Below are 15,673 nucleotides of genomic sequence, written 5' to 3' on the forward strand. Positions count from 1 at the left end.
CCATGTAAGGTAACATACACACATCCAATAAGACATGGACATCTTTGGTGAGCCACTGTTCGATCAACCGCATGCCAGGGGATTTCCTTTACTTATCAGCCACCGAGTGGCATGGTGGAACAGTCACCTAAGTATCCCCCTCATTTTACAGACAAGAAACCAAGAAAGAGGCCTGACAGACAACCCCAAGAATCTCTAAACAAGGCATATATTTATGCAGGCCGCGAGTCCAATATTTCTTGTGGTGAAAGGGGCCAACTCCGGAAGGCTTTGGACCACTTACAGGACAGCAAAGACCATCAGGGTTATTTCCTTTCTGATTCCTTCCTCAATTTCCCTCCAAAAAAAGTCTTAGTTTGATACTAGCTTACCTCTAACACCTCTCTTGATCATTTCCCTCCCTTTATAACAAAGAAAGGGCAGGTCTCTGGCCCTCAGCTTCAAGCAGGCTGTAGGTAGCTGTATGGAGCCAGAATTAACCAACACTGGATGTTTATTTATGTATTGCTAGTTTCCTTCTGCCTGGAGCACCCCCAAACTCGTCCTCCTCAGAACATCCTTAGGAAGAGTCACCAAGAGGTACCCACTGTAAGAACTGGCCAGAGGGTTAGTCCGGCTAGATTTGCTTTCAGTTGGTGGCAGGTGGAAAAGGGGGCAATACTTCTCTGCAAACACATGCGGCTGGCACTGATTTGCAAGCCTGCTTTAGTTGCGTTGTCTGTCCCCACGAGCTGCCCAAGGCCAGTCCCCCCAGCAGCATCCTGACGTCCTAAGGCTCCAGCATTCTTTGTAGCAAGAGCTGGGTCCCCAGTAGCGCTGGAAATGGCAACCACTGCATTCCAGAAGTGCACCCCACTCCTTTTCATCCCGCTGCCTGACAGAGTTCCCAGCCAGGAAGACATAATGTAAGATTGTTCTTCCTGCCACCCATCTGCCCTTCGATTATCCCCTGCCTTCCCAAAGACCAGCTCACCTGTCACCAGGGGACAGGTGCGTGAGAACCAACCCATTCAACCAATCAGACACCTAGGACCCCAGAGCAGCAGTGACCTGGAAAACCAGAACCAAAGAGACCAAAGAGGAGCCAAGGGCAAATGCCCAAGCAGCCCAAACCTCTCTTCTGATCTGATATCTACAATTTTGCAAAAGTTTTGGGGAACCCATATGTACCATGCAATCTGGTGCTTCCAGAATTTCTTTGTGAGAGAGGCTTAGAAGTGGTGATCTGATGTCAGCGGTGAGGGCCAGCAGTGAGGACACTTGCCTTGAGGCTACATTTGCACAGCCAGCATAGTGTTGTCAAACCACCAGACTTTGTTTGGAAAAGTTATCACAGGGTTAAAAGAGATTAAGATTACACAGATTGCCTTGAAGCTGTGTTTGCCTAACAAACCCACTCTGTTTGTTTTAAATGTATGTCACAGATCAATAAAAACAGTAATGTGCTCTGTTCAGCCTTCTCTCAGGGCGCTTTCTTTTTTTTTTCTCTCAGGGCGCTTTCATTCACACTGTGCATTAGATTGAGAAATATATCATTTATTAATATCTAAATATATATGTATATATGGAGGAGGGGCTTCGAGTATGCTGATAGAGATTTTGAAGGAGGCTAAGATCTCCCAAGAAGCCAGACTTGACTCCCTATAGGTTTGTCAGTCACATAAAGAGGCAGTGACATCTGGGGCCACCAGAGGGTCTCTGCCAGGGATCTGTAGGGAACCAGGAGAAGTTTTCATTCATTTATAACTAAGGGAAGAGTATAAAGTGCAATGATTAGAAGTACAAACCCTGCGTCTGGTCTTATACAGGCTGTGTGACCTTGAGCAAGTCACCTAACCTTGCTGAGCTCCCATTTGCTCACCCGTTCAATAGGGATGCAAATGGCAGCTGCCTCCCTGGTTATGTGGACATTACACAGGACAATGCCTGCGAAGCTCTTAGCGTGGTGCCTGGCAGGAGTAAGAGTGAAGTATTCAATAAAACACCTTGCTCACCAGGCTTCCACCACCCCAGGGGGTTACAGGCACTCCCGCTACCTGTGCACGTGGGGGTTCACAAGGAAGCTTCACTGCACAGCTAATGAAGCTTAAGCTTCACACTCCCTTCCCAAACGCAATACTTGATTGTGCATTTGTAAATCTGCATGCTTTTTCTTAAACAGGGCCCCTCAAATACTATGGACTTCAGGCCCCATAATACCTGGATCTGCCCCTGGGTTTGCAGATTTCACTAGTGGGCAAAGCAGAGAGAGAAGCTTACAGAACCCTCTGCTGTGGAGAGAGACGCTGTGTGTTTCATCTCTTCTTCCCTGGAGCTCCCTCGACTCACTTATCCTTCCACCAGGGATGCTTCACAATGGGAAGTGACTTCCTCTCTCAATCAGTTCTCAAAACCAGCACGGTGACCACCCCATTTTACAGACAAGGAAAGTGAGAGTCTTAGAAGAAAGGAGGTTGGTCCAAGATCCAGAGATCAGCAAGAGGCTTAGGATGGAATGCTTTTTGAAAAAGTGACCTAATCTTATTCTAGCATTTTTCCATCTAAAGAAAGTATAATTGGAAAGTCTAGCTGGGTAATTCCACAGAAAAGGACTGGCTTGTGTATTAGCTCTGGATCTCCTCGGCACCAACTCATATCATCTCCCCACTCCCTAAGCCCAAGGAAGATCCCTTCTTCCAGGCAGTCCTCTCTGAACACCTGTCCCAGTTACCCTGGTCTCTACTGGCAAGTGCTGGGTAATGCACTAAATGACACCCTCTCGTTACTTTTACTTTTATGAACACTTAATAGCTCATTGCGGGATGGGGAAGCAACTTCCTGGAAATAGAAGCCTTGTCTTGTGAGCCTAGTGTCCTCCATGATGCCCCAGATGGACCGGGCACAGGTGAGGGACCCCACAGTGACCTGCGGTACCATCTCCTTCCAGCCCCCATTGGTGGTGATTTTCATCTGACACTCTTGACATCAGTCTGCAGTGTTTGATCTTCAAGACTTGTCTTTGAGAGTCTGGCAACAGCTCAGGTTCTGGATTCTGACAAGCTAAGGACCAAACCCCCACTCAGCTGCTTGCTGTGTGATTCTGAGCAAGTCACCGCACCTCTCTGAGCCTCGCTTTTCTTCTCTGAAAAATGGGGTAAATAATCCTCCCCCTGTCAGGGGCACTGAAAAGGTAAAGGGATGAAGAAGTATAAATTGGTAGTTACAGAATACTCATGGGCTATAGCTTAGGAAATATAGTCAATAATATTGCAATAACTATGTACCTTGTACGGTGTCAGATGGATACCAGATTTATCGGGGTGATCATTTTATAAGTTATATAAATATTTCATCACTGGGTTGTACACTCAAAACAAATATAATATTGTATGTCAACAATAATTGAAAAATAAAAAATTTTAATAAAAGAAAAGATCAAATGAGATGAAGCACATAAGGCAAAGCTTAGCCCTGTGCCTTGCTCCTAGTAAGCGTTTGTTAAGCTTGGCTGTCCCCGTCATGCAAGGCACCTGGATTAAGACCCACCAGTGCATTATTAGGCACGTACTCTATACCAGGCTCAGTTCTAAGAGATTTACATATACAGTCATGTGCCACTTAACGACGGGAGAAAATACACCTTCTGGCAATTTCATCATCCTGTGGACACCACAGAGTGCACTTACACAAACCGAGATGGTCTGTCCCAGGGGTCCCCAACCTCCGGGCCACAAACCAGTACCAGTCCATGCCTGTTAGGAATCGGGCCGCAGAGCAGGAGGTGAGCTTGAATGTAATGCTCTCAAATCATCCCAAAACCCCCACCTCCACCCTGGTCTGTGGAAAAATTGTCTTCCAAGAAACTGGCCCCTGGTGCCAAAAAGGTTGGGAACTGCTGGTCTGGCCTACTGCGCACCTAGGCGACACGGTCTGACCTATTGCTCCCAGGCTACAAACCTGCACAGTAGGCTTCTATACCGAACCACACAAGTTTAAATCAAGCACGTGAGAATATGATACAACCAAGAGATCATACGTACGGGAGGCATGAAGCTCCTGCTGGCGTAACACGGCTTACTGTTTATAGCAAAACTTGCTTTTATAAGTAGAAAGAGTATACCCTAAAATAACAATAAAAAGTATAGTACACTGTGGACAAAAAAGGGGCCACATCCTAAACCAGACAAACTCAGGGGAGGCCTGCGTGGTGGGCCTTACAAACTCGGAGACCAGAAGTAACCACATGGGACAATCTGAACATAAAATTTCCTAATTGAAAGAGAGTTGAGGCAGGGAGTCTTGTCCTGGGCCTGCAGCCCAGTGTTTGCCTCAAGTGAGTCTGTCTATTGTCTTTTTGCATCTACAATGACATGCCTTTGGGATGTCAGAGTGACTCCCTTTTCCCCAGACCCCACAGGGCACAATCTCCCACCAGAGCAGGAGACCACAGGACTCCTCAGGTTATCTTGTTCCTCGAATACCATCCCATGTGCCGTAATTTCACGTTAACTACCCCTTGCCCACCAATGCAGAAGTATCTGTCTCTCCATCTCCATCCAGTCTCAGAGATTTCCCTGCTTTGTTCTCTCCCACCTCCTTAATCTACCCATGAATTTCATGTAAACTTCTCGCCTTTTCGTATTGCCTTCACCTCACATCTCCTCCTCTGATTCTAATCTATAAAACAAACTTTAAAACTACCATTCTCCAGAGCACTACCTCAATCCATTGAGATTTTGCTTCCCGGCAATTGTCATCAGTTTGGCTCAAAGAAACTCACAAAAATTCTCTACAGGTTTGAATGTTTCCTACGCTGACAACAGTTAATGCATAAACCAGTACCAGAGTCGTTTACTGTCAAGTATTACAGACTCTATATCATCGCCCACTTTGAGCTTTTATAGGACCGGCAGCGCGGTAGGTTTGTTTATTACAGTGTCTCTACAAACGGACAGGGGCACCAGATTTATTGGGATGATCACCTCATAAGTTATATAAATGTCTCATCACTGGGTTGTACACCTGAAACTAACATAATATTGTGTGTCAACTGTAATTGAACAATAAAACATCTTTAATAAAAGGATGAAATGAGATGAAGCATGTAAGGCCAAGCTTAGCGCTGCACCTGGCTCCTAGTAAGTGTTAAAATTGGCCTGTGTTCTGTTGAGTCAGGATGGCTACCTGTCACGGAGGCGACAGGAATTTTTCAGCTCCATTATAATCTTATGGGACCGCCATTGTAGATGCCATTAAAACATCGTTATGCTTCTATTCTGTTCATCAGTTTATTTTGTTCATTAGATTCCACATCTAAGTGAGATCATATGGCATTTGTCTTTCTCTGACTGGCTTGTTTCACTTAGCGTGGAACAGACTGACCGCTGTGGGAGGTGAGATGGCAGAGGGGGTACTGGATGAAAGGAGGTGAAGGGATTAGCCAAAGGACATGTCTGCATAACCCATAGACACTTACAGAAGGCAGGTCGGGGGGGCTGGGTAGAGATGATCAAAGGGGGGAAATGGGGACATCTGTAATAGTGTCAACAATAAAAAGAAAGAAAGTGTAAAAAGATAGAGCACATCGTTATGCTTACTTGGGACATGACTCTTGTCTCATTTAATATTCACTAGGGATTGACGCTATCGTTTCCCCCAGAGAGGTTAAGTGACTTGCCCCAAGTCACACAGCTCGGCATTGAGTAAGTGTGTTCATTGTGATTCCCAAGGGAAATGCGCCACAAACCCAGCAGCCAAGCTATAAGTTAGAGAAATCATTCCTGTAAAAGCGAGAAGATCCAGAAAGCTGAGTGGGGCTCAGGCTCCAAGGAGCGGCTGGGAAAGGGGAGAAGCGGTTGGGGGCGTTCACAGTCGCAGATAAAGAGGAGCGGGTAGAGGGGGGACGGGTGAAACCTGTCTGGGTTAGGACCTCCTTGGTCCGCCGTCTCGGACTGAGGCTTAGGAAGAGAGCGTCTCACCGGCCGCCGGCGCTGCCCGGGAGGCGGGATTGGGGGCTCACTGGCAGAGGGGGCGTTACCTTGAGCGGGAGGGCGAAGACCACCGGCAGCAGCGCCAGCGGCGTGACCAGCAGTACCAGCAGCCGCCGCCTGCTCCACAGCTTCTTGGCCACCGCCGCCAACGCCGCCATCTGTGCGGTTGCGGGAGAGCGGGCCAGCCCGGGACTGCGGGCTCCTGGCCCACGCGCCCCCGTAATAAAGCCTGGGGGCGGGTCCGGGGAGGGGACTGCGTGTGGGGACCCGCCATCTCCCTACTACCTTCGGAGGAAAAGGGTGGTGCCTGCCCCCTCCGCCCCCCCGGCCCGGGGACTGGTTGAAAGAGGCCGGGAGAGGTTAAGAAAAGTTAGGCACAGTGACTAAGGGACCGGACTCCAGCCCTGAATGCAGCTTGGCCTCGGGTTGAAGTACTGACGACTTTCCAGTTATGCGACCTGGGGCAACTGGCTGCATCTTCCCTCGCCACTGTTTATTCGCCCGTGAAATGGGCGATAGTGACCGTGGGAGGACTAAAGCACTGAATAGTATTAACAGCGTTCAAATCCTGGCTCTGCCACACGCTAGCTGCGTGAGCTTGAGCGAAGCGTCTCTGAGCCTCATTTGACTCCTGCAGACGGTGAAAGTGATTATAATAATGGTCACTATCAGACAAAAGGTCAGTGGGGAAGTTTAATTGAGATAATGCACTCAATGGCCTTCGCACTGTGCCTGGCACCCAGCCAGCCCTCCGTGGGAATGATTGTGCATCAATATCTTTATTCTTATTCTCTCCCAGGGTGGGTGGGTCCTCTGCAGGTGGGAGCTTGGAGGAGTCCTTTCCTTCCTCTTGGATAAATGCACAGCAGTACAATTGCTGAGTTGTATGGTAGTTTTAAAAGGAACTACCAAAACTCTCCTTAGTTTTAAAAGAAACTGGCAAACTTTTCAAAGTGTGCGCACCATTGTACGGTTCTATTAGTGACCCAGGTTCTCCATATCCTTGTTGGCATTTGCTGTTGTCACTAGTTTTATTTTAGCCATTCTGATAGGGGTGTAGAGATACTGCATTGTGGTTTTAATTTGTATTTTCCTATTGGTGGATGATGTTTCACACCTTTCGGTGTCCCTATTTGCCATCTGCATATCCTCTTGGGTGAATTATCTCTGCCTGTTGTCGGCCCACGTTCTAACGGGACTGTCTTCTGCTGTTGCACTTGGAGTGACACTTTATATATTCTAGATAGCAGTCCTTTGCCAGATATGATGTTTGCAAGTATTTTCTCCCAGTCTTTTCATCCTCTTAACAGTCTTTCACAAAGCAAACATTTGTAATTTTAGTGAAATCAAATGTATCCATTTTTTCTTTTTCTTTCTTTTTTCCTTTTTTGGGGGTGGGGGTGGGGGTGGAAATCATGCTTTTGGTGTCATACTCTGCATAGCCCTGGGTCCTGAAGATTTTCTCACATTTTAAAAAGAAATTTGACAATGTATAATTGTTTTACATTTAAGTTCCGATGTTAATTTTGAAACTTAGGTTGAGGGTTTTTTTCTTATTTTTCTTTTTTCTTATCATTGACCAACTGCGGCAGTGTATTTGTTCAAAAAGGTTTTTTGACTCCAATGAATGGTTTTTGCACTTAGTTCAAAAATCAGTTAAGCATATGCGATAAGTCTATTTATGGATTCTTTATTCTGTTTCATTGATCTAATTGTCTATCCCTCTATCAATACTGTAAGTCTATAAATTGGGGAGACTGATTCCTCCCATTTTATTCTTTAAAAAAATTATTTTAGCTATTATAGTTTCTTTGAATTTTCATGTACATCTTTAGAATAATCTTGTCTACATCTACAAAAATTCTTGTTGGGATCTTGGTAAAATTACATTAAACTTGAATATCAATTTGGAGAGAATTTACATCTTTACTATGTTGACTCTTCTAATCCATGAGTATGATGTGTCTCTCAGTTTATTTAGATCTTCTTTAATTTCTTTGATTCACATTTTGCAGTTTTATCCTAAAATGAGTTACATTTTTTGAGCAATGTAAATGGTATTCTATTTTTTCAGTGTTCATATGTTCACTGCTAGTATACAGAAATAGAATTAAATTTTATATGTTTATCTTGTATTAATTTATTTATTACTTCTATGATGGTTGTTTGTTTTGTTTTTTGTCAAATCCTTGGGACTTTCTACACAGATAATCATGTCATTTACAATAAGGACAGTTTTGTTTCTTCCTTTTTATCTGTATGCCCTTTATTTACTTTTCTTGCCCTGTTGCGCCTTCTAGAACTTCAAGCACTATGGCTGAATAAGAGTGTGAGAATGGACATTGTTGTATGGTTCACAATCTTAGGGAGAAAGCATTCAGTCTTTCACCATTAAATATAATATTAGCCGTGTTTTGTAAATGCTCCTTATTATGGTTATTCTAGTGGATATACTTTTCATTTAAAAGATCCCTCGAGCTGAGATGATAATGGTTGAAACCACAGTAGTAGTGTCAGATATGGTAAAAAAAAAAAATGGTTCAATTCTTGATATAATTTGGCAGTAGAGCTGGCAGGTCTTACTGATAGTCTGATGAGGCTAGGAGGGAAAGAAGCTGGTGTTGTGATCTAATGAGATAGTGGAATATTTCTCACAGTGAGAAGCATACGAGTGAAGAAACACAGATGGTTTTCTGTTGTACTACACAGCATTTAAATAATAACATTTAACTCCATAGAGTGAAAATTACTCCCTGTGTCAATTTTCTTTAACTCTTTATTACTCTATGGAGAGAGTCTCAGTTGGGTGTTTGTATCCCTTTAACACCTCAGCGCTTGGTCAGCTCTCTTCACAACAGCCAGAGAAGGCTTTGGAGCCAGAGACTTTGGACAGTGTTGGACAGTAATGATAGATTTTTATTTTATTTTCTTTTTTATAATTACTTTTGATGTAGAGCAAGTGATTTTTGTTTTTTATTAAAGCCTGTGATTTATTTTTTTTAATACTCATTTTAAGTTAAGCCTACTTAAATTTACAGTGTGAAGCAACTCCGAGAAAAATAGTAAGTAACTCATAACGCAACAAGTGCATGGTCATAGCAAAATTCCAAAAATTGGATGCAAAGATCTGGAACTTGGGAAGCTAAGAAGTGGCAAGAGAAAGACCCAGAAGGGGATGCAGCGCTCACCTCCTAGCTGGATCCTGCTTCCACGATTCCTGGAACCCCTAGGGCAAGCTATTTCCCAATGGACCCAGCAGGCTGTGATGAAACTCTCTCCCATGTCCTTTCAGACTAGGGACCTGACCCTGAACCAGCCAAATAACCGGCTTCTTCAAAGGTTTTAGTCAGATTAGCATCAGACAGCACCGGATGGAGGGAGAGGTCCTGCAGGGAGTACTTTGGACATTGGAGGCCTGGGAGTGGGAGGATGGGATTCTCCAAAATGGAAAAACTATTCCTGGGGGTTTGGACCAGCTGCCATCATAGAAACACTGGTCTATTCCCTGAATGGAGACGTCTGGACTGGCTCTTTTGTTCTGGAACCAGGTAAGAGGTTAAGAGTATAATACTAATATTAGAGCAGAGATTTCAATCTGGTGTCTCAAAAGTAATAATAATAATATTGTTAACAATAGCAATAACATATACCGCACTGACTACGTGCCAGGCATGGTTTCCAGCACTGTACATGTATGATATCATTTAATCCTTCCAATAACCACCCTGCATTAGACAAATCTACGTTCAAGTTCTGGATGTACCACTTGCTTGTTGTGCACCCCAAGGCAAGAGGTTTGATTCCAATGGGTCTCAGTTTCCTATCTGAAACAGGAATGAGAATAGAATGTAACTGTCAGGTGCAGTTGCTGGAAGGAGAGTCTGGAGACCGGGAGTAAGGTATGAGCAGTTTATTGAGCAAGTGGGGACTGGGTGAGAGGGGATCTGCTGCCGGACCAGTTTGAGGACCCGCAAGAGTAGGAGTGATGGAGATTCCTGGACCTCCACGAGAGCCCCTAGGCATCACACGCGGCCTCTGCTGAGGTGCACTTTTAAGCGAGCAAACCGCAACAGCTGTGGGGTCAGATACCCCGCAGGGGTTCCTGTTTTGTGCCTGAATCGGGAACCGTAACCACCACGTTTCGTTATGCTGGCCATGGGGTCAGCAATTTTTCATTGTTCAAGCGGGGTCAGCAATTTTCCACCCCGGCTGCCTTTAGACTCTGACAGCAACTGATAGAGATGTTGGGAGAATTAATAGGGAAGGACGTAGCACAGTACGTGCACAAAGTGTTCAGCGATTGACAGCAATTATTATTCTGCTTGTGACAGATTGTACTTTTCAAGGAGAGCAAGGAGAGCACCAGTGTACGTATCCAATCCTAGCTGCGCATCGCGTATGCTCCTCTTACAGTGTGATTAACCCTCTTCCCACTCAGAGTTGGGGGCAAGCTCTCTGTCTCACCTCTTGAAAGTGGGTGGGGGCCTCTGATGAGCCAACCAATAGAACGTGGTAGATGGATGCTAGAGATTTCCAAGGCTGAGCTAGACAGAGGGTATAGCTTCTGCCTGGTTCCTTCACCCTTGGGACTCTTGCCCTTGAAACAACCACCATATTTGACATTCAAACCAAACCAGGAAGAAACTAAACCAGCGAGAAACCAAGGCTCCCGACAAGCAGCCAGCAATGATGAACTGATGTAGGAGTGAATCAGCCTTCAGGTGATTCCAGTCCCCACTCCCACCCCCACCCCCACCTTTGAGTCTTTCAGCTGAGGCCCCAGCAGTGACGGATCAGAGATAAGAGAAGCCTGTGCTGCCCTGTCCAAATTTCTGATCCACATAATCTGTGAGCATGATAAGTGGTTGTTCTGTGCCATGAAATTCCGGAGCAATTTGTTACACAGCAATAACTAACTATTACTTTTCTCACCTGGAGAAGAGCTTCTCCAAGGAAGGAGACACGAGTCCTTTAACTGGATGGCTTAGAACCCTACAGGAGGAAAGGTGGCCCCCAGACCGGACCCACTAACTTCCTTTCTTTGTTTCTTCTCCCTTTCCACTGAAAAGGAAGTAGGATGTGGGAGGGAATTCTTAGAGAACTTCCATAGTCAATGGATGATTTGATTACCACTTATTTTCTTTCCCTACTAGACATGGTCATTGAACAGATAGGGTAACTGAGGCTCAGAGAGATTAAGGCATCTGTCCAAGGTCACACAGCTAGTGCATGGTAGAGCTGAAATTCCAATGATACACACTGCTACTCCCCCACAGTCCATTTTTAAAAGCAAATAATAACGCATGTAAACTATGCATTGTATATCGATTGTAGCCATTGGCCCAGTTATTAAGGGCTTGCTTTGTGTCAAGCACTGTGCTGGGCACTTACATAAATAATCGGGTCCTGCCCGGTTCTTTGACCACACATCCTGCCTGCAGTCTTCTCAATGACTGTGTGTCACCCTCTCTGTGACCTTTTCTCTGCTTTTTGAATATGCCAAGTTCTCCGCATTGACTGCTTCCTCTGCCTGGGTCTCTCTTCCTGCCACCTTCCCCACCATCCTATCATAGTGGCTGATTCCTTCTCAGTCAGGTCTCAACTCAAATGTTACCTCCTCAGGGGGGCCTCTGGGATCACCTAATCTAATGAAACGTAGCCTTCCTCAATGCTACCTCACTTGTTCTGTATAAAAGCCTCCTGAGTTATTTCCTTCACAACATGATCCATCATTTACAATTATTCCCCACTGGATTAAAGCCTATGATAACAAGGAGTTCAAATTGTTTCTGGCCATATCCCCAGCGCCTGGAACAGAGCCTGGGACACAGTAGAGGTTCAAGAAATATTGAATAATTGAACCTGCTTTAAATCATTGTACTTTGTTATTATGAACACCCATCAAAATTCTGGATATCATTCATTCAACAAATATTAATTGAGCATCCACTATGTCCCAGGCATCATTTGGGATGCTGGCCTATAGCAGTGATCCAATAAGACAAAAAGCCTCTGCTCTTATAAAGGCTTCATTTTAGTAGCTTTCTAATAAGATAAATGAGTGAAACCTATAACATACCACATGGTGCTTGGTGTATGAAGAAAACTGAAGCAGGGAGAGCATGAGGGAAGAACTGGCACCAGTTTTCCCCTTCCCCTCCCCAGAAGGGATTCTGAGTACTCCTTCCCCACCCCCAACCCCCGCTCTCCTTGCTGAGCCCTGTACCACAGCCAGCATCTTGCCATGTGACATTTTGGTAAAGGCCTATGCAGCTCCAAGAGCAATATTGCTGTTGAAGCAAGTCCCTGCTGGTGGACCTCCGGCCACATTCGGGATAAGCCACCCCTTGAGATGCGCCGGGGGTGGTCAGGCAGCTTGGCGTTGCAGGGTCTTTCCTCACTCTGGGGAAGAGGGCAGGCAGGCCCTGGACTCGCCTGGCCTGGAGCTGCGACTGACTCTGGGTTCTGGGCCATCCTCTTACCCCCTCTATTCCGGGCACAGAGCAAAGGTTTACAAACATGAGGAGGCCTTTGATCAGAACCAAACCCCCAGGGTTCTGACTGTTTTTTGTTCCAAGTTGCAGGTCAGGACAGGCTCTGCTTTGAACTCCAGCAGAGTAGATGGAGGGTAGGTGAGGTGTGTGTGTGTGTGTGTGTGTGTGTGTGTGTGTGTGTGTGTTTGCGTGTTTGCAGTCGCGGGAGGAAGGGTCATGTGGCTCCTTGATTTTCATTCCAACAACCAGGTTGGGTTTGTATGAGAGAATTCATTTCAATTCCGTAAATGTTTGCAGAGCACCCACTATTACTCACTACTTTCCAGGCACCTAATTATGGAAATTAGGGCAGGGGCAGCGGCACGAACAAGGCTCCCTGCCCCTGGAGCAGACGCGAAGCAACTGAGCACAGAAATATAGAAGATAGTGAATGTGGGGGAGATGAAGCCGAGGAGGCAGATAGGGAGGGTGGGGGGTGGGGGTGTTACCTTTAACACAGGACACTCCTGGAAGACAAAGTGGGGTTTGCCAGAGACGGGGAGGAAGTAAGGGACGCAGCCACGTGAAGACCTGTGGGGAGAAGCGTTGCAGGCAAAGGGAACGGCAAGAGTGAGATGGTTGGCAGAACTGTGTGCCCGACTCAGAATGACCAGCAGGGGTCAGGAGGAGTGGGGCGGGCGTGGGAGGACCTATTGGCCTTGCGTGAGGAGGAGACGCTGGAGTGTTTGGAACAGAGCAATGGCCTGATCTGAAGCGAGACTGAGCAGGACGGCGCCGGCTGCTGTGCGGAAAGCGGGGTGCGGGGGATGAGGCAGAAGCAGGGCGTCCAGTGAGGAGACGGATGGGTCAGGAGAAAGATCACGTGGCCTCAGCCAGAGGGGTGGCTGTGAGGGGCTGCATAGCAGTAGGTTCTAATCCTGCCTTCGTAGACATTTTATTGAAACGTAACAGACATACAGAGAAGTCCACTTCTCACAAGTGTGAATTATGTTTGATGAAGTTTTACAAACAAATCCCCCCATGTAATGAGCACAGAACTCAGAAATAGAACCAAAACCTGCTCCAAGTCACTCCCCCTCCCCCAAGGGTAGCCAGTCTCCTAACATCGGGGTTATATTTTGAAAGTAAAACTAACAGTGTTTGCTGCTCTAAGGGTTGGGTGAGGGCGTGGGGTTGAGAGAGGGGAGTCAAGGGGGGGCTTTCAGGTTCGAAGCCCTCGATTTGTTGAGCTGTTACGATACATACGTATTTTCTATCATGGAAAGGCTGGATGCAGAGGCCAAGGGGTGGAGCTTGTTTTTGAACATAGTGCTTTGGAGAGGCCTGCGCCACCCCTGGAGAAGATACAGGGACTTGCAAATTCAAATGCCTATAGGGACCAGCTGCAGGAAGGTGAAGGGGTCTGGGAGCAAGAAATATTTTACTTTCCTCTTAACTCTATTATGAGAAGAACAGCAGGACAAACTTGATGATAAATGGTGACTGGCAGCTGGCCTCAGAGTTGAGGGGCAATAGGGAAAGATAAGGATTAGGGTGAATTGGTGAGTATTAAGCCCCCCTCTAAAAGGAGAGGTACTGGAATGGGGGCCCTGGGTGGCCAGATCTCCTGCAAACGTGTTGAAAGAAGTCAGATATATGGGTTCTTCTATGAGTATAAATATTGTTTAACACTGGCAACCAAGAAACCCTCTATGGACTAAACAAAAATGTCTGTGGGTATGGCAACCTCTCTGATCCAGATCAGATCCTTCACTTTACAAATGGGAGAAGTCTGGGATTTTCCCCAAACTCAAAGAGGAAGATGGTGGCAGAGATCGACCAGGCCTTGAACAGACTAAATTTCAGTCCAGTGTTCTTGCCTCGTGGTCGCTGGAGAGAAGGTGCTGGAGCCCTCCTGCCATTGCTCCTTCACTTTGATCTAAACAGAGGCCTTGCTGCCCAATATGCCCCAACCAGACCCAGAAAGGCACAGACGCCATGGAACAAATGCGGCTTTAGGGGACTGGAATCCATATATCTTGGTTCGCAACTTTTTTGGCTTCAAATGACAGCAAGCCTGATTAAAGCAGCATTAGCTTTAAAGATGTTTGCTTATGCACGCAGGAAGTCAAAGAAAAGAGGTTTGAGGTCTGACCTCAGTAAGGATGGAGTCATACTCTGCCCATCTCTCCACTCCATGGTCCGCTTCTCACTGACCCTTCACCTGCAGCAGCGGCCTCATGGTCTCAAGATGGCTGCCAAATCTCCAATTAGCACCATTGCATTTAAAGGAGGAATTGCTGATGGGCAGGTGTTGGAGTCTGGGCATGGAGAGAATTCTCACACACCTTTCATCTTCTACAAGAAGCAAAATCTTCCCCAGAAGCAACTGTGCAGATTCCCTCTTATGTCTTATTGGCCAGATAAAGGTCACATGCCCACCTATATCAAGGACCAATCGGAAATTCCCTGACATAAAGCCATCCGCCACTAATACCTGACCAAGTGAGGCTCTGTCCAAGAGGATGGGGGGGGGGGGGGCGGAGCTTTTGTTAGGCAACAGCATCTGGCACCATCTCTACCATTTACAGGATGATGACTCCAGGCAAGTTTCTCAGCACCTCCGGGCTCCAGCTTCCTCTTCCGTAAAAGGGGTAGAGTACATAACTATTGTTTCTGCTCTCCCAGCATCCGTTTCCTCCCCCCCACCCACCCCGGAAACACCCTGATTTTCCTTATGGCAGTGGTTGTCAGAACAGCAGCCTCAGCATCACCTGGGAACTTGTCTGAAGTGCAGATTCTCAGCCCAGACTCAGACCTCCTGATTCACTGGGGCTGGTGCCTGGCTATGTGGAGAGGTGCGCCTGTGTACCTCTGGCTTCTAAGTGGAGCATATAATGCCATATTAAAATTGTTTTGTTTGTTGGTCTCTAGAAAATAGTAGCAATAAAAATTATGTAACAATGACAACAATAGCTAGTTGTTACCTCGTGCCAGGCAATGTGGCAACACTCCACATGCGCTATTTCATTGGTGCTTGTGGTGGGTATGGAAGGAGGGACCGATTGCCTCAGAGCCAGGAGTGGTCGGCAGGCAGCTTCCAGCTAAGGCCCCTTCAGGGATCGAGTCGCAGGCAGAGAGTGGCCTCATATCCGAGCTCATACCCTCCCAGGATAGCCCGCCAATGACTGGGTGATAAAGGACTGGTCACCTGGGTCCAACCTGCAACAT

At 46.5% G+C, this 15,673-nt stretch overlaps 1 protein-coding gene across 2 annotated transcripts in view; it reads right to left on the minus strand.

The window, feature by feature from the left end:
- The window catches only part of SLC13A3 (solute carrier family 13 member 3), a 60,601-nt gene extending 54,449 nt beyond the window's left edge, over positions 1-6,152 (minus strand). For both annotated transcript variants that reach the window (XM_090286509.1, XM_090286508.1), the window contains exon 1: positions 6,017-6,152. In XM_090286509.1, coding sequence (XP_090142635.1) covers positions 6,017-6,127 — 111 coding nt within the window. In that variant the 5' untranslated portion in view covers positions 6,128-6,152. The remainder of the gene's footprint in view (positions 1-6,016) is intronic.
- Between the last annotated feature and the right edge of the window lie 9,521 nt (positions 6,153-15,673).

The sequence above is a fragment of the Furipterus horrens genome, unplaced genomic scaffold (genome assembly GCF_987537825.1).
Source record: "Furipterus horrens unplaced genomic scaffold, mFurHor1.1.pri manual_scaffold_8, whole genome shotgun sequence".
Classification (NCBI taxonomy): domain Eukaryota; kingdom Metazoa; phylum Chordata; class Mammalia; order Chiroptera; family Furipteridae; genus Furipterus; species Furipterus horrens.